The sequence below is a fragment of the Gordionus sp. m RMFG-2023 genome, chromosome 4 (genome assembly GCF_954871325.1).
Source record: "Gordionus sp. m RMFG-2023 chromosome 4, tfGorSpeb1-WG-v2, whole genome shotgun sequence".
In the NCBI taxonomy this organism is placed as follows: domain Eukaryota; kingdom Metazoa; phylum Nematomorpha; class Gordioida; order Chordodea; family Parachordodidae; genus Gordionus; species Gordionus sp. m RMFG-2023.
In genome coordinates, this window is record NC_088778.1 from 25701502 (window position 1) to 25726561 (window position 25060).

At 28.2% G+C, this 25060-nt stretch overlaps 1 protein-coding gene and 1 long non-coding RNA gene across 2 annotated transcripts in view; one reads left to right on the forward strand and one right to left on the reverse strand.

Moving 5' to 3' along the window:
* The first annotated feature begins 3570 nt into the window (after positions 1-3570).
* Positions 3571-3898, forward strand: LOC135929118 (uncharacterized). Its single transcript, XR_010572483.1, has 3 exons — positions 3571-3625; positions 3667-3766; positions 3808-3898. It is a non-coding gene; the product is annotated as an uncharacterized LOC135929118 (long non-coding RNA).
* A 136-nt stretch (positions 3899-4034) lies between these two features.
* Positions 4035-25060, reverse strand: part of LOC135928762 (guanine nucleotide exchange factor subunit RIC1-like) — a 28567-nt gene continuing 7541 nt past the window's right edge. The window contains exons 11-30 of the mRNA XM_065465226.1: positions 24923-24961; positions 24308-24418; positions 23757-23846; positions 23034-23247; positions 22550-22651; positions 22135-22352; positions 21648-21980; positions 17019-17121; positions 15512-15713; positions 14788-14985; positions 12216-12432; positions 9991-10227; positions 9658-9835; positions 8016-8112; positions 7594-7812; positions 7231-7331; positions 6368-6619; positions 4743-4989; positions 4315-4539; positions 4035-4272 (exon numbers count right to left, since the gene is read on the reverse strand). Of these exons, the coding sequence (XP_065321298.1) occupies positions 4035-4272; positions 4315-4539; positions 4743-4989; positions 6368-6619; positions 7231-7331; positions 7594-7812; positions 8016-8112; positions 9658-9835; positions 9991-10227; positions 12216-12432; positions 14788-14985; positions 15512-15713; positions 17019-17121; positions 21648-21980; positions 22135-22352; positions 22550-22651; positions 23034-23247; positions 23757-23846; positions 24308-24418; positions 24923-24961 (3621 nt within the window). The remainder of the gene's footprint in view (positions 4273-4314; positions 4540-4742; positions 4990-6367; positions 6620-7230; positions 7332-7593; positions 7813-8015; positions 8113-9657; positions 9836-9990; positions 10228-12215; positions 12433-14787; positions 14986-15511; positions 15714-17018; positions 17122-21647; positions 21981-22134; positions 22353-22549; positions 22652-23033; positions 23248-23756; positions 23847-24307; positions 24419-24922; positions 24962-25060) is intronic.

A 25060-nucleotide genomic window follows, 5' to 3' on the forward strand; every position in this document is an offset into this window, starting at 1 on the left:
TATTTTTCTGGCATCCAGAACATATTTTGATAAAATTTTCTATATCAACATCACATCTGGGCCACCAGCAATACAATCTAAAAATAGATTTCATTGCATTTTCCCCAGGATGTCCCCGGTGAATCATTCCTAACACTGCATTTCTTAATTTATTAGGAATAACCAATCTCCCATTCCATTCTATAATATCACGATCGACAGAAAGCTCTTCCCGTCGATTATAAAAATTAACTATTTCTTTATCTTTATAACGATCAAAGTTTCGCCAACTTTGCTGAATATGTATGGCTACTTTTTTTAATATTAAATCTTGCTTCGACTCTTTTCGTAGAATATTTTCTGACAATTGCATATCATCCAAATTAATACTTCGAATATCCAAAGCATGTTTAGAATCTTGATTCTCTTCCGAAATTTCTTGGTGTTTATTAATCAAATCTCGAATTCTAGAATCTAGTGTTATGCAACATTTTTCTTTTTCAATATTGTTGACCAAATTGCGTACTTGTTTAATCATAACCTGACGAGGCATTTCTAAATTGAATGCTATAATCCATGGTAATCCGAAAAGAGGCACCCCAGTTGTATTCATTATTACCACTGGTAGAGTCCTTGTCTGTGATCCAATCCTAACATTGACTTGGGTCTCGCCCTTGACGTCTAACGGATGATCACCATATGCAGTCAATGGACTGGTTGGCCTAATTTTTGGTCGCCCAATACTTGTCCATATATCAATTCCTATCAATGACGCTTGTGCACCAGTGTCAAAATCAAATTCAAGATCTAACCCATTTATCTCTGCAGTTAGTTTTGCTCGATTCTCTCGATTTTGTTGAATCTTCCAAATATTATGAATAGAATCACTTGATGACACTCTTATATAATTTAAATTCTTTGATTTACAGCAAACTGCAAAATGACCAATTTTTTTACATTTATTACATGCCGCATTTGTAGCTGGACATCTCACTTCTCGGTTATGAATAAAACCACATTTATAACATTTAAGTTTATTATAATCTTTATCATTATTATATTTGTAGTTATTATTCTCTTTATCAAATGTATTATTATACTTGACTTTATTATAGCCTTTATCAATTGTAGTCGTCGATTTTATTGGATGTTTATAATTATTATCATTATCATTATCATTTCTTTTGTTATTAACATTTATCTTATTAACAACTGGCATATTTTTATTTGCCATTTCTTTATCTGCTCGCTCAGAAGCTAATGCCAGATCAAGAATAAATTGAAAAGTCAGTACATTATTATCTCTATCAAGACCGTCGGGATATAGAGCTCTAAGATCTCTTTCCAATCCCGGTATTTCCATGCCAACCATAAACTGATCACGTAAACGCTCGTCAATATCATTAAGATAATGACAACGCTTGCCAATTGTTTTAATTTTATCTGCAAATTCAGTTATGGTTTCAGTTGTTCTCCGTAATCTAACGAAATCAAATCTAGAAGCAAAAGCTGTTGACGTCGGTTTAAATAGTTTAAAACATATTGACTTAATTTCCTTAAAAGATAAAGTTTCGATCGAATCAGGATAACAAAAACGGTCCACCAACTCAATATTCTTATTGCCAAAAAATGTTAAAAATATATCTTTATATTGACATTCAGATGGGCTTACGTTTTTTAACCGAAAACTGGCTTCCCATTGAGAAAAATATCTGTGGATAGAAGTATCCAACTCGAATTTATCAAATTTAATCGTAGATAAATCCGCTATTTTTTTTGAATCTCCATTTAAGGAATTATTTTCTCCATTTAAGGAATTATTATCTCCATTTAAGGAATTATTTTCTCCATTTATCGTCGCCATTTGTAGTAATACCAACTACTAATTATAAACAATACGACCACTGATTTATATTTCAATTTATTTTTGATATCAAATTTTTATTTATTATTTTTCGAATGTTCGATTCTGTTTTAATATACAATATACATAAATAATCATTTATTAATTTATTACACTTTATAAATTCTCTGAAAAGAGTATCATTATAATTAAAAAGGGGGGGGTAGGCAAAGGTTTTTGAAGTGGGTTTGCATCCAGTGAAAATTCTGTCATGTAGACGCTGCGACCGGGGCATAGGTCTATCTAAGCATAATCATATATTAACTCGGTAGAAGTGATATAATATTGTCTAGTCATTAATCTTTTTGATTTTCACGTATGACATCTTAATAATACAGGATGAAACATATAGATCTTGATTCATTTCTTTAATTCGGATCACAAAATGAATTTGAGGAATAAAATTGAAATTAATTATAGTATAAATTTTAATAAGTTAAATATATATTTTAAAGTCATAAATGAAAAATATTTTTATAATTTAATTTTTGAAATACAAATATGAAATATTTTCTAAATCATTCAAATAAATGTAAAAATATGTTTTTAATTATTAAATACAACTATAATTAATCAGGGAATTATTATAAAGAAAAGATCCTGATCTTATAGTATTATTTTTGGAGGTACAATAATATAAATTTTATTTAAAAAATTAATTTACTGAGTTATGTATTACATAGTTTGGTCAATGTTTAGAAATGTAAAATCAAAATAGGTCTATGATTTAATGTTTAGATAAATTTTTCCACTAATATATTCGGCCTATTTTATTTAAAAACGTAATTAGTAATCCTACAATAAATGTAACTCCTATTATAATGCCTACACCCATCTCCCCCGTTTAGACATTGGCCATGAGAAACAAAAATTTTCAAAGTGCTTTTGTGTTCATAGTTTAGTTAGATAATTATTGCATAGAAAATATTGATTTTTTTTATGACATTGGTTTAAAGATAAATTTAAATGATCAGTTTATACGATATTTGATAGAATCGGTGAACAACTTGTATATCAGTACGGTTCTAATATTATAGATAATAAAAATAATTTGATGAAAATTAAATATAAGACAAAACCATGATAATATTTTCAGCACAAAAGGTAAAGATTTCGCCATTTTTAATATTTTTCATATCAAACAATTATTTATTAAATACAATAGTTATTCCTAGAGCACAAGATGAACCCTTAAGTTTGACTAATAATCTTTTTAATGAAAAGATGTCTCATAACTCTTAAAATGTTGTTAATAAAATTTTAATATGAATGTTAATTTGTAGGTATAAATTTTATATAATTTATTAATTTCAATTACTAAATGCCTTTATTTAGATTGGATGGGGAAGTAGAATAGGCGCATTAAAAGACTTAAATCTTATTTATAAAATTGACCCTATTCTTTCCTATTTATGAGATTTTTTATGTAAACTAATTTAAAAATGCTATTTGAATTTAAGGGCTAATACTTCGTATTAGTAGGTTGGAAAAAATAGCTATATTCAAGAGTTATCTTACCAGATATATATGATTTCACAGAAAAGAAACTCAATATTAAATTTCCAGATTTAACTCTTTAATGCTCGGATGAGTCTAGTTGAAAAATTTGAAAATTTTATAACCAAAGTTTTTATTTGCCAAATTAATGATTTACATTGTGATGAAAATTCTAAATATTATATTTATACCAACAACGTAAAATTATATATTACCCTAGTTTGGGTTCAAGGATTTATTATTAAGGTATATATTTATATAAATATTTATTCCTGATTGTTTGAAAGATTTTAGATGAAAATTCTATTTTAATATCAGATGGAACTGGTTATATAGATGTTTTTGGCTATAATAAAGTTCCAAACGGATGTTTAGATCATAAAATTGGTATTATAAAATATTATTAATTATCATAAAGGATTCTGAAGGCATGTATATTGCTGTCTTAGGTGGTATTCAAGACTCAATAAATAATCATAAAGCAAATAATTCTCTACAATGTTCTAAAGCTATAAAAGCTACCAAAATTTCAGATTTTTCCTCAGAAAATATAAATATTGAATCTTTCTGGTCCTTCGAAGTTATAACATCTCAAGATATTATTACAAAAAATAATTTTATTAATACTAAATAATTATATTATAAACTCAATAAATTAATTAATTAAGCATGAATTTTGAGAATTATTATTTGTTGTAACAATTTTTACAAAATTTTTATCATCTATATTCATATGATTTGATTCATTTTTTATAAGTATCTTTGAATTAATATCTAAAAATAATTGATCATTGCTTGATTTTTTATTGGATGAATATCCACTATTTTTGACTTTGTCATCAAATTCAAGTAGAGGATTTAACATTTGACAAATTAAATATTCATAATATGGGCTATAATAAATATTCACATATTTTTTTAAAAAAATAATTTACCACTCATTTTCAGCCCATTTCATCAATTCATGTAATCCATGAATAATTTCATTTAAAAAATCTTGATTAGGACATTTAACTTGAATTATATTAACATGTTGATCATGAATTTTTTTGAGCCAAACATTCAAAGTATGGGAAGTTGAATTAACATCCCCAAGTATCAGGCATATCAATAGAGCCCAGTCTAAACACCCTGATTCCATAAATATTTTTAATAAGTACCTATTTATTTTAAAAAAATGTTTGTTATTATAAAAAAATTTGTCAAAATTAGGGTTTGGTATAATAAAATTTTATTAGAAAAAGTTCAATTTTATTTTTACACATCATTATATTAACATATTATAATAATGATTTCTCCTACATTTATAAATCAATAGATCAAATTAATAAAATACTTGCAAACATTATCAAATATTTCTAACCTCAGTTGAAGTTCTTGTTTGCTACAATCAGCAAGAGAATCATTAACCTTATTTTTAATACCATTCTTGATATTACTTTCACAGTCTTTCTGGTTTGGGTTAGCTACAGTTATTAAATTAAGAGTGCTTGGCCTTTCCATTGTATATTGCTGAGAATAATTTATAGTATCTGTCATACTTATGGTATCTGCTTGATTGTATTTGGGTGAATCACCAGCTGGTGATAAAATATCTATATTTATTTGGGCTGAAATTTTAAAATATTTTATAGGCATAAAATATATTTAAAAACTTTGCTAAATATGTATATGGTTTTCCTTTTAGAATTAAAACTGTGGGCCAGGTTTAAGCAGAAATAAATAATGAGCTAGATTGGATATTACAAATGTCAATTACAGATTTTTTTGGTTATCTTAATTAAATTTGTATTAAGATAAATAACTGCTCAAAATAACTTATAAATCAAGTTATTGTAATGGCAATTATACTTTTCATTATTATATTTCTTGAAGAGTATGCAAAGTCATATCCAATCCGACTTTCTTTCCAACATAGGTTGATTAAACTCAGAGAAACATTCTCTCAGACTAACTAGAATCTGGATTTTTTTTTTAAAACAAATTTGGACCGAACATGGACCTCAACAAATTTTAAATTATTTTAACACCAAAATCTTTATTATATTTCAGCTAGGGCTGAGAAATGACATATATATGTAATGGGGCTCAAACTAAATTTTTTGAATGTCCAGCAACATATAAAAAGACAAAAACATACAAACCAAAAACTAAATTTACTTTTATATTCACAAACAAATTATTTAAATATTTTTTTGATATTGAAATATCATACTTTAAAAAGATAATTAAAAAAAAATTGGATCAGACTCGGAACTAAGAAAGGATCTCTTGGACAAAATATATCTTTATTAGCCCTATTGGCGATTCCCAGGACAGTGAAAAATGGGGTTAAAAAAAACTCACCTCCCGGGTGAACCTGGAAAAGGGTAATTAAACAAAAATTGGTTTGTTTACACTTTTTTGGTAATAGAATCAAGAATATAAAATATAATCATAATAAAAGTAAATTAACAATTAACGGATGCTAAAATTATAATGAGTAAAACAGTCAAAAATGTTACGTTAGTTTGCAGACCTTACGGTTCTTCTTTTAGACTCGAGAAATATGGCCCTATGTTCATTCTACTCTTCTAAATATTATTTGTAGTTCCTTCCTAAGTGACCTATTGTATCTAACTAAAATCCTCAAAGTAACCAAAGATATCCAGTATAGGACTATCAGACCTCTCGAACCAATAAACACTTCACAACAAATATAAAATGTTTTCTAATTTATTCAAAATTTTTTTGCTTATAATTAAAAATTTAGTATTATCGTAAATATGAAAATAAATTCTGATATTTTTTGATATGCTTGAGATTGGATTTATAAAATATAGAACCAAAGGCTCAGATAGACTTAACAGGCTGGTAAAGTTAAATTCGATTATTATAACCTTTAGTTTATAAATGATCAAATTTTTATCGTAATTAGTGTCTATATCAAACCTACTTTCAAATATATATTTTTTAAAAAATAACATTTTTTAAAATGTAAAGTTAAACATTTTCTTGAATCTGGGCCTTGAATATCGATTGGTTCCATAAGTTTAGCTAAATTTACGTCAGGTGTAGAAGGCATAAATGAATTTGGAGTCAAGGTTATTTTATCAATCTCACTAGGCCTGAAATTGTTCTTGATAATTCTAGTTTTTTCAATATCGGATCGTGGTTCATAGCTATTTGTGGGAGATGTAATTTGGGAAGTTCGAGGACTCAAATCCCATGATTTTGTTCTTGGTGGTCCGTTATTTTTAACTAAACCAATTATTTTTTTATGGGGAAAAATATAACATATTTTATTATTTAGTTAAAAATAAATAATACTTATTTTCAAAGTCTTACGAATATTGTAAAATCAAAAGTATAGAAATAAGAATAATAATAAATAAAATTCGATTTCAGAATCAGACCCAAAATCCTGAAAACCCCGTCTAAAAATTTGTTGGAGTCGGAACCAGAACCTGCTTTAAAAATTCAAGATGTTTCTAATTTAAATTATTAAAAAATGTTGCGTGATTAATTTTATAGGGTTTATTTAGTTTAAAATTGCTTTTGAGATGAAACCAGAATCCAAATTGCGTCGAACTTAGGAAAGGGAGCCAGCAACTCTAGAAGATATAGAAACCGTATAGACCTTTTTTATAATTAATCAGAACCCTTTGTTCAGTCTCATACTCTAGACTCTTATCATATTTCATCTCAAGCACGTTGATAATAATATAAAAATGATATCGTATAACTCTTATAATCTTTCAGGTTTATTTAAAAACGTTCCTCGCTTTTAGCATAGTTTTAGATTTCGAGTCCCATGAAAAATGTTATAAAAGCCAATTATACTATTATTTTTTTTAAATAATATGACTTACGGTTGTATTTAATATTCACGTAATGACCGTATGGCCAATCGAATATGGCGTGTAACTTCTTGAAAGCATTTATATAGTTTTTAATGGCGCATGCCTTGAATCTTTTTTTTGTTCATGTTCGGTAATAAAATATTATCTATCAAAAAGAATATCCTATTCTTTAAAAATGAAATAAAAAATTAGCATACACAGGAAATGGAAATAATTTAAAAAGAAACATTGTTAAAAGCTACTTTTAAAGTAGCCCAGTATCAATAGAGCCAAAGAAGTTCGCTAATTGTTATTTTTTTATAACTACTTTATTTATCTTTATCACATTTACCCGCGATTATTTTGAAATATATTTTGCAAAAGCTATAATACCTTTGTAGAGACAAAAACGGAACTAAAGGGAAATTCATATTAGCCGCAAAAGTAGCCATTCTCTTTAACTCTCCGTCAATAATTAAATTAACGGCATATTTGTCCAAAATATCGTTGATTCTGTAAGGATATTCGGTCGTTTTATCGATAGAAGTCGTAAACTTAAACTTTTCTTCCGCGTCTTTGGAATTACAATAAGGGCACTTATCGGAGAGTAAACTAGATTTTTATAGAAAATAATATTTTAACATGCGCTCTCCCAAATTTATATTAGCATTAATAATATCCATGATTTTACCTTTTTAAAAAAATAATAACTTGCTTTAAAATTATTTCTGTTTTTTTTAAATAAAACAATACAATAAGAATATAAATAAAATATATATGTATATATTGAATTGAATAATTTAATCTGTGATTACTTATCAATAAACAAAGGATAATTTGATTTTATGTCTTCTTTTGACAAAATAGTCTCTTCTGTAGGTGCCGATTTAGTAGATTGATCATTTTCTGTATCTAAAATTAGTTATTAATTTTAGAATGTCAAACAGTTTATATGTTAGAGTTCCATTCCAAAATTGAAAAGAGTATCAATTTATTAAATGTATCAATTTAAACAAGCAAAATAAAATCATTAAGAAACAACTTTGGATGTAGAGTAAAATAATTTATTATTTTAACTCCTCATTCACAGTTTGAGCGAATTTCCGGCGAAGTATATCAAAATACATCCGCCACGGTGCATATTTTATATCCTTAGTCGTGAATTCGCGCTAACTGTAATGGAAATTAGGTTTAAAGTAATACACCGCAAATTAATAATAATACGCCTAAAGTTTGTAACGATACTTTTACAAGATTAAGTGCTACTATTTTTTTAATATTTATATCTTAATTTAGTCTAGTAAACTATAATTCGGGTATAACCCACCGCAATCTAAAAAAAATTCAAGAAAAGTAGCGGCTGCGTTCAGCTCTAGTTTATAAACACCAAATTGAATCCTGTTTATTGACCTTGGCTAATCTAGTATATTCTAGGAAAAGCAAGTTGAGTGAATATTAATAAATTAATTCCATATCCCAATGACATATTTATATATATGTTGTATTGGGATATGGAATCCATTGTGATTCGAAATTTCTCAATATTGTAACATTTATTTAGAGCGATCTTTAAATTTGAAGTCAGATCTGACCGGATATATACCAGCATTAGAGTAACTATCCTATGAATTTCAGAGAATTTTTGCCATAAACTTTGGTATATTTTTCAATTTATCTTAAATATCCAAATTTAAAAATCAACATAAGTTGCAGCTCAAAAGTTAACGGCAAAATTGTCTGAAATTCACAGCTGATGGATACATGCTAAAATACATTTCCGGCAAAAGCAGACTTTTCAGATTTAAAAATAGTTCTTAAATGATTTAAAAAGGAGAGATTCCATATTCCGATACGACATATATATATATCTCCAAAAAGTATGCCACTATAACTTATCTGATTGTTTCATGTTAAAATTCGCATCGGATACATTATTTTTCAAGTCTAAATCGTCCGACCCGAGAAAATATTACTTAAAAAAATATTTTAATCGACCCGAAATTTCATAGAAAATTAATCCAGTCTCCACGATATAATTTAAAAAAAAAATATTACACTGCTGTAAAACTAAAAATATTTCAAACGAAGCAAAATTAAAAATTTTGCGAAGGTTCGAAATAAGTTTAAAAATTAAGAAAGAAAGGAAGAAAGACTTCTTTCTTAAATGTCAAAATTAAGATAAAATCAAACCGACACGATTTTGAATTAAACTTAGATCGGTTCTTGCATGATTTTAGCCAAAAGTAAATATATACTCGTAATAGAAAGTTTAATAAAGGATTTTTAACTTTATTTTTTCTTCCTAATCCTAAATCAACGACAGGATCAGTTATCAAATACTATTAAATTTAATAGAAAGCCATAAAATTCGAATGTTTCTTCAAAACAACCGAATTTGGTCCAGAATCGGAAGGGACTACCAATAAATATTTTTTCTAAATAGCAGGCAGAACAAACCTTTCATGATAGAGTTCAAATAACGAGCAATTTCTTTGGCTAAATCCCATCTTTCTTTATCCAGAGTTGAAAGCAATAGAATTTCCGCGTCTCTAAAACTTTTACTGAAGGATTCCAAATTCTGCAAGATTATGAGTAATGATGTAGCGGTTTCTAAATCGCCTCTCTTCACACATTCCTAATGGTAATTTATATTTTGGATTATAATTATTAATACATATAAGAATAATAGACCCACTAAATTCATTCAAAAAAAATCATTGACGAAATATAGCATAATAATCGAGAGAGAAAAAACACATTTTCTTGATGTAAAAAAGAAAATACTAATACCTTGAACAATTTAGCAGGTCGATTATCGTATAAATCATTAGAGCCTCCTTTAATATAATCAGTATTTGAATCAGTTTTACCGTGATCATTATTTGTTTCATTAAAATTATAATCCTCATTTGCCGTATCATCGACCGAAAATAATTTGGGCCAAAGCGCAATTTCAGATTTTCTAGCGCACCGAACTAAAACGGGAACGTAATTATCGAAAGGAAATTCTCGCAGGAATGCTAGTACCTATTTTGTAATTTGAGTGGAGGGGTTATAAAATTAGATAGTTAAAATAAATGTTTGATATTTTTGTAATATGGATTAAATTATGCATAAATTTTGTTTTATTGAGGATCATGCATTCTTTTCTGGATAAGAACTTATCTTGAATTGTTTGGGTTAAGAGTTTGAATAAACCTTTGTATGATAATTGTTTCTTGAATAATGCTATAGGGCTCATTTCATCAGCATTGCAAGAAGTATGAGTTTTGGTGGTGTCGGTTTAAAATTTCCATCTATATATCAGATATTGGGCCGGGTAAGGCTTAATATTATCTAGCGGGTCTGAGTTTTTAAATTTTTTAAAAATAGACTTGGGCTTAAACTTTTTAAATTTAAATTTAGCTTATTTAAAACAGTTGCTAACTTAAAAAAATATTGATAATTTTGAGTATTGTAAACATATTGTTTATTTTCATTAAATACAATTAAATTTTTGTATAGGGTTTGGGAAAATTATTTGAAACTTATTATGAACCTGGGAATTGTTTTTAATAATAAATATTATCCGGGTCTGGGTCTAAATTTTTTTTTACTACGGGTTTGGACTGGGCTTGATTAAAATTAAGGGAAGGTTTCTGCTATACATATCAAATTTTAGTTTAATAAATATTTTAAATGCGTTTCAAAAGTAAACGCAATCGTTCCGCTCTAGGGTCCATTATCAAATGAGGACATATTTCTTGTAATATCTTATAGTACAACAGTATGCTTCATAAACCATAACCATATTTCAGGTTCTCCCGATGATTAAAATTCTTTTCGTTTGGGAATTTTCTTGGTATCATTTAAAGGTTTTGAAATTCGAAATAGAAATTTGATCAGGTATTATGGTTGGATTCTGTAGCTTTCATTATATTATCTTTCTTTAATAATGTTATAATAAAATGGAGAAGTCAAATATTTATTCTTGTAATATTCGGGTTTATATAAATATATATTATTTTTAATTATCTAATTCTTATATTGTGGAATTAGGAAATTCGCGTTAAGATTAGAATATTATTTTGTTATGATTTTTGTTAAAATCTAAATTACGAAATTTTCCTATAAAAGAAAAGGAAAGATAAAAAAATAAAAAGGCTAATTTCAAATTCCTTTTTGATTCCCGTTAAGTCGTGACATAATAGTTTGGCGCTGCGAGCCATGTATAATATAGTAATACAATTAACACTACAAGATGGAAAGGAGGTAGTAGGGACTTATCTATCTCGTAGCCAAAAATTACTTTAATGATACCCCAAAACGATCTATATTTCTAATTAGCCTAGGGCATAAAATCTATTTAATACTGTATTATATTTGTTCGCCAAGTAAACCAGAAAAAAAATCGTTGAACTGACTAAAATTCTTAAAAAAATAACTAAGTCCTTAGACCAACACGATAAAACAAAGGTGGGAAACTCCCTATGTCGAAACAAGAAAATTCTGAATCTATAATTCAATTTTACGCAAAGATTAAAGCATTTAGATATTAATTGTTCATATGGGGATACATTAGATCATTATCTCCAACAAGATCATTTTTGTCCTTAACGTAAATTTATTATCCCAAATATAAGAATTAAATATGAAAATATAATTTTTAAAATAATATATATAAAAATAAAACGAATATTCCGAGAATAAATATTTGACTTGACCATTCAAATCTAACTTTTCTTTCTTTCTTTCTATAGAGGAGGAGATTAGTATCGGGCTTTCTTAAGTTAAGCCAATTTAAATGACCAGCGTCAATAACAACCAAATTGTCCCCATTTATATTGATTCTGAGCATTATTTTTGGTTTATTTTATATTACAAATAGAAATTATAAAAGAAGATTTTTGTCCGTTTTTTTCCAATCTAAGGGAATTTTTGTCATAACGATTACTAACGGTTTTAACAATTTGTAGGGTAAATAAAATATTCCAAATTCTCAAAATAAATAAAATCATAATATTTATTTTGCTTACTCTAGGCAGCAGTGGTTCAGGATCGGAAGGTCTAGGTGATAAAGAGGATACATTATTCAGGTTTAAATTACCCGTGCTGAGTCGTTTATAGTTATCTTGCTGTTTAATCGTCGAAATATTCTTTTCCACATGTTTTTGAGAAGTGATGAATGGGGGAGAATTGGTTGCATTATCTTGATTCGTAGATTTTTTAGGATGTTTCACATCTCGAGAATGTCTGATATAAAATGGTAATATTATCTTAAAATTGAGGCAACGTGACTGAAAAACAAAAAATTTCATATTTCATTAAATCCTCAAAAAGAAAAGGTTCTTATTATTGAATGCAAGATTAAACTTAATGTAATATATGATATATTAAATTATAATTTTTTTTGAAAATCTAAACAAAATTTATTTTTAATTTCAATATAAAATAGTAGTCATAAGATTAATTTGGAAGAATAGGCTTTTTTTAAAAAAAAATCATTAGTTGCATCTGGTATGCTCTGGAAAAGACCGTAAGTAAAATCGACAACTGAGGTAATGTCTGCCCTTGCTCTCGACACTGGTTTCACAATGTTTATTAGCTCGCCCGCGGAGAGGAGCAAAACGAGCTATAAAGTATGGTTTCAAAGAACTCATAACAAGATCCTTAGCTCACTGAAAAACTGTGAGTCGTCTTGGCCATATTTTAGGTATGCGACGAAACCTTCACTAAGTGAAGCATTTCAGTTTTTCACACGAGATCGTTAAGTGTTTGGGACTATGGGATTTCTCATATAACCTGGGCTTGAACTAACAAGGAATGAGCAAAAGGGAAAGCTGACAGATATGAAACTCGTCTGAGAATGGGAAGCGATTATCCCGCAGATAGGAAAAATTAAGGGTGATAGTAAACTGATCCAAAGTTTGCATGGAACTAATGCTTGTAGCTGTGAGTTAAGAATAAAAAGGATGTCCTCCGCCTGAGATTTGTAGGAAATTTTGAATAATTTTAATGATTCAGGGAATTTGAAATAGAAGTGGATTGAAGGGTATAGAGGATTTTAGAACATTGTCCCAAACGCGGTTAGGTACTTTTGCTCAAAGAGCAGAAAAATGAGGTCTAATCAAATATACTGTTCTATCTTATTCAGCCTAATTTTCATACAATCAAACTCTAATCTCTAACCAATCTAGGCTCCCCAGTTGCTTCTTTAATGTGTTATCTTCCATACTTCCATTTAAAAACATCTCCAAACATTTTCCTCCTCATCATCTTTTCCTTCATAAAATCTTTTACTATATCCATAAAATTTTAGGCCCTTCGACCCACTTCCCTTATTATTAAAATTATTCGCAATATTCGTAAAATCTCAAGCCGATGAGATCCTTAATCTCCGCTTAAATCATAACTCATGGCTACTAGCAATTTCATTACGATCACCTCATGACCCTTTCTATCAGTTGGTCCATCGCCTCCCATCCCATCTGTCAGCCGTTATATTTGCTAGTTCCCTTCGCTGACCCCTTGTTAGACGAAACTCAGACAATATGGGAAAATTTGGTGATCCTAAACACTCAACAACCTTTCTCGTGTTTACAGAAAGATGGGATATTCTACTCAACGAAGGATCCGCCGTGTACCTAAAATAAAGCCTTCATGAAGACGATCTCACAGTTTTTATTACGTGAACCAAGGATCTAGTTACGAGTTTTTGGAAACAATACTCTGTAATAATCTTGACTCCTCAGAGGAGCTAAGATTTGCTATAGGATTAATTGCGAAATCGATTTGCCTTACCAATGCAAATATTGTGAAACCAGTGTTGAAAACAAGGGAAAGCATTGTAACCACTACAGATTTTTCCGAGGTCGTTTCACAAGGCATATCAAATGCAATGATCTTATTTTGTGAGCTTTTAAATCGATAAGTATCTCCTCTAGACTTAACCAACCAGATTATTTGGAACCGATGATAAACGTCCACAAGGTATGTCCTCAATTTCATGTCAAGCGGTTAGTTTCTAGTTTGGGACTTCACCAAATTCCTGATGCCCTCGCACTTGACAAATATTTCGGAGAATAACCAAATATAGTTCTATCCTCCTTACAAATTCATACCCATTGCTTGCTTTACTCTTATCTCTTTCGGCAGCTCTTTAAAGAATTAGGGATAAGTATCCGCGAAAAGATAGATCAACCCAAAGAATCACCTCTTACGACAAAGGCTTGCTACCACAATAACTATCCCCAAGCTTTATCCTTCAATCGAATACCTTCCCATGCCTCCTACAAACATTACTTTCTTTTCTTCCCTAGATTCTCTTTGCTATTTCTTGATATTTTCTTAAGCCTCTTCTATTCTTAATCATAGTTTTACGCATAAATTAAATATATCATTAAATAAAGAAAAATTGCAAAACAAAATTTTTTTTAAAAATAATATAAACCTGACACTAAATAAAACAAAATCGAGTTTAAAATTCAAAAAAAGTAAAACCAAAACTGGGCTTCGTATTTTTCTTAGCTCTACTATAATATGATATTCCTTTTCATTATAATAAAGATTTTCTTATTTCATAAATCAGTTTTATAATTTGCATTTAACCTGTAATCAGTACCCCCGAATTCTTGAAATTTATTAAAGAGAGGTGGCTTGCTAGGATCACATTCTAATACCCGGTGTAATAAAGTCTCTAAAGCGTTTGATAAAGCAAATTCGTTTAAGACTTCGGAATTATTCGATGAATGATAAGGCGATCTGGCCGAATAACAATGGGCAACGTCGAGAGCTTGCAAGCTTAAACTTTAAAAGATTTATATTGTTGGGTTATTTGGTGTTGCCAGTTGAGGTAATTCCTTATCTTAACTTATCTTTCTTTCTCGTGATAAAAATGTTACTGGGACATTTTAGACTTGTAAAAAAAGAAGAAATTTAGGAGGTATGGAATAAATTTATAAGAAGCCTTAGTGTTTATTAGGATTGAGATTTGACAACGGTGTAAATGATGTAAAATTGAAAAAATAATAATATTTTTATATATTACTGTTAAAATAACAAAAAAATATACAAATATCTGAGTTCTATTAAGAACATTAATTAAGATAAATCACTTCCATAATATCAATGACGCTCGTCGCCAGTTATAGGAAAAAAGTGTGCTCAGCCTTCTAAAATATTTTAATTCTATCTGAGCGAAATATATTTAGAAAAGCGAAAATGAGAAAAAGATGCGATGCCATTGATTTTCGCAAATAATTATTTAGATGAAAAACAAAAGATGAGTTTGACAAAATCCTCAATGAAAATTTATTAGAAGGGTTGAGGTTACTTTTTCTCAATCAAATCTTTCAATATATCCGGTAAGACGTGTTGCCAATAACGATGCACGCTATATTTATCATTAAAAATCATATGGTCGTTCAGTAGTCGCTTCTCGTCGTTAATTTTTGGCTGATACAAGTAATCGAGAACTCTCTCCTTTGTACAACTTTGATTGATGCCCTCGATTAGGGCTGATGACATGTGAATAACTAATATCATTATCATAATTTAAATAAAAATAAATATATTTAAAGCAATCATTTAAGCTATTATAAAAAAAATGATATATACAATTAGAATGTCTATGATAAATAAAATAAGATTATTATGATAATGGTTTTAAATTCACAATCACAATATTATGGGAAAAAAATTTTATATAAAAATTCTGAAATAATTTTATTAATTTAATTATTTATCTTAAATTTTTATGCATATATTATAATGTGAACAATTAATCATACAAGTTACCTCTTTTGTTTTAAATCTAGTTTTCAAAATTTTATATTAATAAAAAAAATTTAATTAATGGAATTATATTTTTTTCGTCTAAAATTCCTTGGAAAAAAACGTACTACATAAAGGGGTAGAAAATAGATTAGATCAACATATTCCAACCTTGAGTTTTTTTCAGATAAAAAAAATTCTTTAAGACCGCCCATATTCTGTTTCCTCTTATTTTTAAAAATGAATACCTCATGGTCAAAGCTGCCAAAAGTGGTACAAAAACGTTATTTAAAAATGGATATTTGCCACTCTCGACATTTCCCGCCGATGCCAGGAAGTGTTCATGGTTCCCGATTAAAATGTTTATGCAGGCGTAATTCCAAGGCTAAGGTGGCCGTTCTTACAATTTTTGAAGCATTGGTGATAATACAGTTATGTCTGAGATGACAATCTTTAAAATTTCTATCAGGGTCTCGCACTGTTTTTAATTGTAATATCACTTCATCTTATGATTGATCCATTTGCAATACCCAAATGGACAAGGAATCAACCTCTTTATAGGAAATTTTAAAAAGGCCGTCACCTCAGACAAAGCAAAGCGAGGAACATAATTGACAAGTGAGCTAACATGCCCTGCCCCTAAAACTTTTGTGGTTAAGCACATTAGATGACAAGCACTTACCTAATCCCGTGGGATAGCCTGGGAATCCACCTACATAAACATATTTTATAGGTTATATAACCCAGAATCTAAAAACATCGGCTTATTTTCTTCCATGTTGTCACTAGCATTCTGTGAAATTTTGGCCACGAGGCGCTCTTTTAATTAAAAATAATGGGGGGGGGGGGTGAATCGGGTATCTCGAGCGATTTTAAGATGGTTTTAAGTTTAGCATTTTTTGAATAAATATAAATATTATTTTTTAGAACATGCTTTAATGAAAAGAACAAATATACATTATTAGTGATAGTATCGATTTATTAAATTAACTAATTACAGCAAATAAATATAGGCCTATAAAATGTTGAAATGATTGATTATGCATGTAAATATGTAAAATATTTACCTAAAGGATAGATGGTCGTTGGAAAAGAAAGCATAACCCTTTTGGAAAAAAGATCGCATTTCGGTATTGAATATCCGGATGGATGAGATAAAGGCAGCCAAACCTTATAAGGTTAAAAATTAATTTGCGAAAAATTCCCGCAAAATGGAAATACGGAAGTAATTACTTTGGTCGGTCAGTATTTGAATTAAATGGACAAGATTATTAATCATTTGGTAAGTATTTTAAATTTTTGGCAAGATATTAATTAATTTTTAAGTTTTTTTTTGCAAGTCTTTAAATTTAAAATATTATATATATATATTATTTTATATAATAGTACTTTCAAAAAATATTTAAGCTTCATCGTATATAATATTTTTACGTTCATGTTAAAACTTACCATTTTCAATATGGTTCATAATAGTGCTGTAAACATTTTTAAAAAAATCAAACGCGTTCGCGTTCAACGTTTATTGACAAAAATCGAACGCGTTCACGTTCACGTTCAAATTCAAAAAAGGAACGCGTTCAAGTTCATGAACGCGTTCATGCGTTCAAAATTTTATGATAAATTTTTTTTTAAATTTAATTTAATATAAATAAATGCCTTATATTTTTCAACACAATATATTAACCATGATAAAAAAATAATAGTTTTATTTTGATAATATAATTATAAATACAATATAATAGAGCGATAAAAAAATAAATTTATAAAATTTTTTTCTTAAATACTAATATTAAAATGCCTTATTATAATTAACTATATATATATATTATGTAATTATTTTTACTTAGAACAATTAAAATAAATTATTAACTGGCTATATAGTTATACATATTATATAATATAAAATAATTAATGTTACAATCAGATGTCTTTTTAAATTGGAGCTTGAAGATGTTGACACTGATATAATACTTTTTGGACACATTTTACATTTGGTAACTATTGAATTACCTTTTGATTTTAAAACAGTGAAATATTTTTGATATTTGGGCCATGGTAATTCTAATTCATCTAATATTGAATTTTGATTTTCAGAATCTGATGATGAAATATTTATATCCATGCAAATGCTAATCTATTAAATTAAAATATAAAATATTCAAATTAATAAACTTTAATCTTATCTTCTCTAGCAGTAGCACGTTATGGTACGTTAATTGCAATATGAACGAGGAAAAAGTAAAAACAGCTGATTAAAAAATATAAGACATTTTTGTTAAAAAATTGGATTAAATATTAATTTTTCAAATAAATAAAAATATAAGATTTTTTGGTAAAAAATGCGGATTAATATTAATTTTTCAAATAAATAAAAATAAAAAGTGTTTTTAAAATTGAACGAACGTTCATCAAAAAAAAGGAACGCGTTCACGTTCAAAGTTCGTCAAAAAAAGGAACGCCGTTCATCACCTTTTTTCAAAAACGAACTTCGTTCACGAACGCGTTCCGTTTACAACACTAGTTCATAATAAATACAAAAAAAATTTTTACTTTTAAAAATGGCGGGAAAGGTTACGGGTTCGATCTCCTACTTGGGTAAAAAAAAATTTAAATATTAATGAAATGCTGGAAAATTTCGAAATAAAAAACTGGACTATATTTTACTACTCAATAATTTATATATAAATACATCAATTTTTTGATAATGAAAAACACTGCCTATTTTAAATTAATTAATTTATCAAAAAAATAAAAGATCTATTTTTGCCCAAATTATTTTTTTGAATTCTAGCGAAAATTTAAAGAAAATCGTAGAAAACCAAAAAATCTATTTTTTTTTAAACAAAAGATATAATATTAAATATTTTCAATAAATTTCCAGAAATAAGATCTTTATTCATCGAATAAAACACTGCAATACCATCCTCTGCTCCGATGGAACACATTTTAGCATAGATAATTTAATATTAAATAGAAAACGCTTTTTTTTTTATCAGATAAAATTTAAAATTAATATATAAAAAAAGATTTAATTAACAATATAATTATTTTTTATCACATATGACTACTAATCAGTCACATAGTGAATTTTCTGACCTATTTTACCGTGTAAATTATTTTGGCGCTAAAATTTGAATTGTGTCTTACAAGTAACATTCCTTTTATATAAAAATCATTTTTTTAAATAGAAATTCTCATATTTATTTAAAGTGCGAGTATTTAATGTCAGCTGTTCCCTATATTTCAAAATTGACATTTTTCGTAATTTTTTAATTACATTTTTTTAATATTAAACTCCGATATTATTTTTCAAAAAAAATATCAACAGATAACTAAAATATTTCTATATTCTTTTCCGTTTTTATATTTAAAAAAAGTTTAATTAAAATTTTTTTACTAGCATTAATATATTTGTAACACAAAAGACACAAAGATGATTTCATCATCTGATTCTTCTGATGATAGCCTTGAAGATTTCGACGATAATGAGGATGAAAATTCATTATTTTCAGATAATTTTACTGCTATAAATAGACGAAGAGACATACTATGGAAGGAAAAAAATATAAACATCCCTAAAAATTATTTAAAATTCAATGGAAAGTCAACTTTGGCCAGCCACATACTGGCTTTAAATTCTCCATATCAATGTTTATCATATTTTTTAAATGATAATTTCCTAGATTTAGTGGTTCTCGAATCAACTAAATACGCTGCAATAAAAAATATAAATAAACCTATAAAAATTTCCAAAATGGAGTTAAGAAAATTTATTGGGATTAATATTCTGATGTCCATTGTCCAATTACCATCTATCAGAGACTATTGGAAAGATGTATAATTGGCAATGATCTTATAAAAAAGACCATGACAATCACTAAATTTGAAAGCATTCGATCCATTCTTCATTTTAATGACAATAATAATTCTATAGCTAAAGGTCAACCAGGCTATAATAGGCTTATAAAAGTAGCCTCAATTGTGAAACACTTTCAAGATAGGTTTCGTACAATTCCTAAAGAGGAATGCTTATCAATCGATGAGCAAATTTGCTCAACTAAAGCTCGGATACATTTAAAACAATATATGCCAATGAAGCCTCACAAATGGGGCTTTAAATTCTTCATTCTATGCGGTGTATCAGGATTTGCCTATGATTTTGAACTATATTCTGGGCAGGAAAATGATTCTGAAAAGAGACCAGCGACAGAACCAGATTTAGGAGCGTCCAGCAATATTGTTGTGCGTCTAAGCCGTACTATACCTATAAATCAAAATTTTAAGCTATATTTTGACAATTACTACACCTCAATTAACCTTTTGATATATTTGGCAAAAAAAGGTATAAGAAATCTATTATATATTTAATATTTTAAGTATATTTATAGGTATATACAGTCTTGGTACTACAGTAAGGAGGAATAGAATCCCAAATTGTAAGCTTCCTACAGAGATCGAAATGAAAAAAGAGATCAGAGGGTCATCCTTTGAATATATGGCAAATATTGAAGGGGTAGATATAACTTCCTTAGTATGGAAAGATAATAAAACGGTAACCTTTTTGTCAACATTGTACGGGAAATTACCCCAGAGTCAAATTGAACGATATGACCGCAAAACCAAGAAAAGACTAAATATAGCTTGTCCCATGCTTGTCAAACAATATAACAAACATATGGGAGGGGTTGATTTGTTAGACAGCAATATTGGAAGATACCATAATACAACCAGATCTAAAAAGTGGTATATAAGAGTCTTCCAACACCTTATTGATATAGCAGTTGTAAATTCCTGGTTATTATATCGGCGTATTCAATGTGAGAAAGCCAAATCAGATGACAATTCTGTTTTTTTCTCTATCGGAATTTCGTCAAGAAGTAGCCACAACAATGTGTCAAGTTGAAGCTACAATAGAATTGAAACGTGGACGTCCTTCTTCTATGGTCGAAAATTTAATAGAAAGTGATTATTTATTTAATTATTTTATAATATTTTCATTTAGATAAAAAAAGAAGGGGGCCTATGTCTTTAGTACCGTCCACAGATATTCGCACGGATCAAATTGGACATTTCCCAGAGTGGATGAATAATCGTCAAAGGTGCAAAAATCCACTATGTAAAGGCGTTACACATGTAAAATGCTCGAAATGCCAATGTGCACTATGTTTCCATGCAAATAAAAACTGTTTTATTTTATTTCATACCAATATATAAAATACAATAAATTGTTTGTTAAATACAATTTGTGACTTATATGTAACATACATTATTATGGTCAAAATAAAAGAAATAGAAAAATAAAAAAATTTTTTTTTGATCAATTATCGATTAACATGTCAAAGGGAATACCTGAGAATTTTTTCTAACTTATTGCAAACATCATGTGGTAAAGGGTTAAATCATAATACTAATTCCAACGGGTGTTATTATGTTATGCTAATTATTAAATGTATATTTAAAAAAATATATTTTTAAGATATGGATGAACGCAAACGCTTTCACTCAAATTTGAACGCGTTCCTTTTTTTTTTACAAATAAATTTTGAATGTCGTTGATCATTGACAAACGAAAATGAATTCGTTTTTTGAAAAAGTACGATACTATTTTAGCATGCTTTAAAAGATAATAGGTAGCGAATTGTGATGCCACGTTTCATATTTTTATAAGCGTAAAAAATTAATGTTTAAAAAATTACTTTAAGACCGTCAGAGCCTCTGAAAAGCCAAATAGTATCTAAAAGGTAAGGCTGGACATTCATTTTATCCTTGTCATGGTCTTTCGTTTTAAGGTCACAGTTGTTCGAATTTAGGAAATCGTGATCGTTCACGCTTCCAGGACTACTTTTGCCCTCCTTCAAATCGTGAACCCAAAATATTTCGACCCCGTTGGCGATCAGGGACACGGAATAATCGTAAGGGTTCTCGTTTATGACGGTTTGGGTGTTATCTTTGTCCGGATTGACGAAGGCAAGAGATAGAATTGAACTTTGTTGGTTATCGGAACCTTTTAGACTGTGCTTCTTGTCAAGCTTTCAAGAATTGTACATATATAAAATATTAGTTTAGATGAACCCCTCCTAACCCGATATCCTAACTTAATTCATAATATTCACTTCAAAAAAATTCGAAAAATATTCTATTTTTCATAAAGGCATTTTTAAAAAAATGCAAAAAAAAACAAACTTTTCTAGTTGATGTAGGTACAATATCCCCAGATGTAAGGCTAAACGACGCCGAACGCTTTTTGTGTCTTTGCAAGCATATCAAATCCCCGCAAACGTTCATTATTATATTTGGTGGTAAAATCGTTTGTTTATTAATATTTTCGGCGTTGACCATATTGCTATTAGGTTTTGGAATCTCGCTGATGCGTTTGTTATGCGGCTTGGTTTTTGATAAAACTTAAGGTTGGGTTAAAAAATTTTTAGAAAATTATGAGTAACAATAATACTCTTTTAAACATTATGAGTGGGTTAGGATGCCGATTAACAAAAAAATAAATAATATTTTAGATAAGGTTTGCTATAAAAATTAATGATGAAATTAATAAGTTGTAAAGTAATTTGTTTTTTATATTAGTGATATTTTGTTGAAATACCTGAGTCAATGCTAAAGAATGTAAGAGCAAAGGATAAAATGCAAAACGGGTGAGGACTTATGGCCGATATATCGATGACATTTATATTGATTAGGGAAAGAGCTTTTAATAATAAGAAATTAAAGAATTCCACAATTTTATATAGAAAAAATAATTATTATTTATTTTAGTTTGAAATGCTCTTCAAAAAATCTTCAGACTTTTGATCTTTGAAGAATTTTTTGTGAGTGTTTAAACAAAAGTTTTGAACAAATTTTTCCTAAAATTTCAAATCTTTTTATAAGTAAAACTTTTGTGATTTTTATGTAAAAAATCTTACTTATCAAAAAAATTTTCTCAAAATTTTAAGCAAAAAAACTAGATTTCTTTTTCAAACTAGCTGTAAAAATATTTATTGATAATTTAGAAGGAGCGAAAAAATAACAAATTTTATAAAAAAATATAAATTTAAAAATATTTATGTATCATGTTTAAATTTTTTTACTTTTGATATGGGGCTGCTGAGATTTGGAGGAATTAATATCATCATTAGGTTCAATATAATACATAGCTATAGTGCAATTCGAGAAAGCTGCCCCTACAAAATCATTGTAAACGTCCATGTGGTATATGGATAATGGATTGGGAGCCGATGGAATTTCGTACTTGGCTGCCAGGTTGGCATTATCTAGTTTGGTTGATTGAGGATAGGCTCTTAACTGTATTTTCCCCCAATTTAACGAATTAAATTAAAAAATGTAATAAATTATATTCGAATTTAATATAGACGCCTTTCTTCCTTTCTTTCTTTATGCATTAACTGGAGTTTTCATTTCAGCAAATCAAACCCGATTCGAGAAAAAAAAATTAGAGAAAGGCCCGAAACACTGAAGATAAAAATCCTGAAATTTCATTTTTTATTGGAGTGTTAAAAAAAAAGGAAGTAGGATATTTCAACGAAGCGGAAAAAATTCTAAGCGTTGAAGAAAACTAAAATGTTTAACAAAATATTAGAACAAAATAATCTAAAAAATTGTCGAGATTCCGACTCCGGTTAGAAATAATTTTAAAATCAAGGTCGGAATTAGAGAAAATGACTATCCGGGTCCGACCAGTCACCCGACTTCGGTCGAAGCCGACTTTGATTCAATTCAGACCGGTTCATGCGCGGTTCTAATTTGTGCAAAGATCTCCGAAGAAATAAAATTAATATGATGAATTTGTATACCTCATAGTTTTTGGTTTCGGTGTTTAGACAAGCCAAAAAAATAAATTCTTTCCACCATACTAGTCCGCCGTAAATAGAAAATTGTCGTTCCTGTTAATATTAGATATAACAAATTTAAACGTGATAAATTCGTGGCAACAGGTCAAATTTTTGAAATTAATTTTTTTTCCCCATTATACTTTTGTTCATATTTTTTAATTTATGTTTCTCGAACATTTAATTTTTTTTACCATTTTAAAAAAATTTAATTTATATAAAATAAAAATTCAAATAAGGTCAAAATAAATGATAGCGCGAGAACTTAGTCAAATAAGTGTGACCTCAGACCTAAGAATAATCTCATTTAAAGTATATATCCGAAATTTGGAAAAAAGTGTTAATTTCTATATAAAAAAAATTGCATTAATGAGTGGGTGGTGTATACATAAAATATTAATTTTTTTAAAAAAAATATCAATATCATCATCATTCAAATATATATTATAAAATGTAAACCGAGCATTCAAAAGACCATTCAATAAGGAATAGAAAATAAAAATGTTTCCCCATACTTGCGACTCATTCCCGAACATCTTCCATTTTCTGGTCAATGTGTTGTAATGCAAAAATCCGTTCTTACCCGCGATAGCTATTCCTTGTCCACTTTTATCTATGGCAGTCATCTAAAAAAATATATATCCACGGGAAATTCGGAATCGATTAATTTTAAATCATTTCACTGAAGACGATTTTTAAACACTGTTAATTTAAGAGTTATTTTGCCGTAAACCTTTGAACCACACTTAGCTTTATATTTATTATATCGATTTTTCATAATACACAAAAATTTAATACCGAAAATTGTCTAAAATTTGTAGGGTAGTTATTCTACATTTGCTTTAATACATTTCTGGTAAAAATATATTTCCCAAATTTAAAAATCGCCCTTAATATATGATATAAAATTAAGAGATTCCGAATCTTTTGTTTAAAAAGGAATAGTGGGTCGATTTTTAAAAAAAGCACGATTAAGATTTTAAAAGCCTCAAGATTTGGCAAATAGAGGCCAAAACCTTTCTATCACATTCAAGCAAAATCTCCAGAATTATGTAATATTATTTTGACTAAAATTTTCAACACTAAAAAAGGATGATGGAAATAAGTTTTTTTTTCTAAAAAAAATGTACCTTTATGGGTTTATTATGATTGAGATAACTGATAGGTACCTTTTAATAAATATAAAAATGTAACGAGTATAATGCTAATTTAGTATCTTTAAATATCCCAAATATGTATAGACTTATTCGTGAAAGCCAACTAAGATA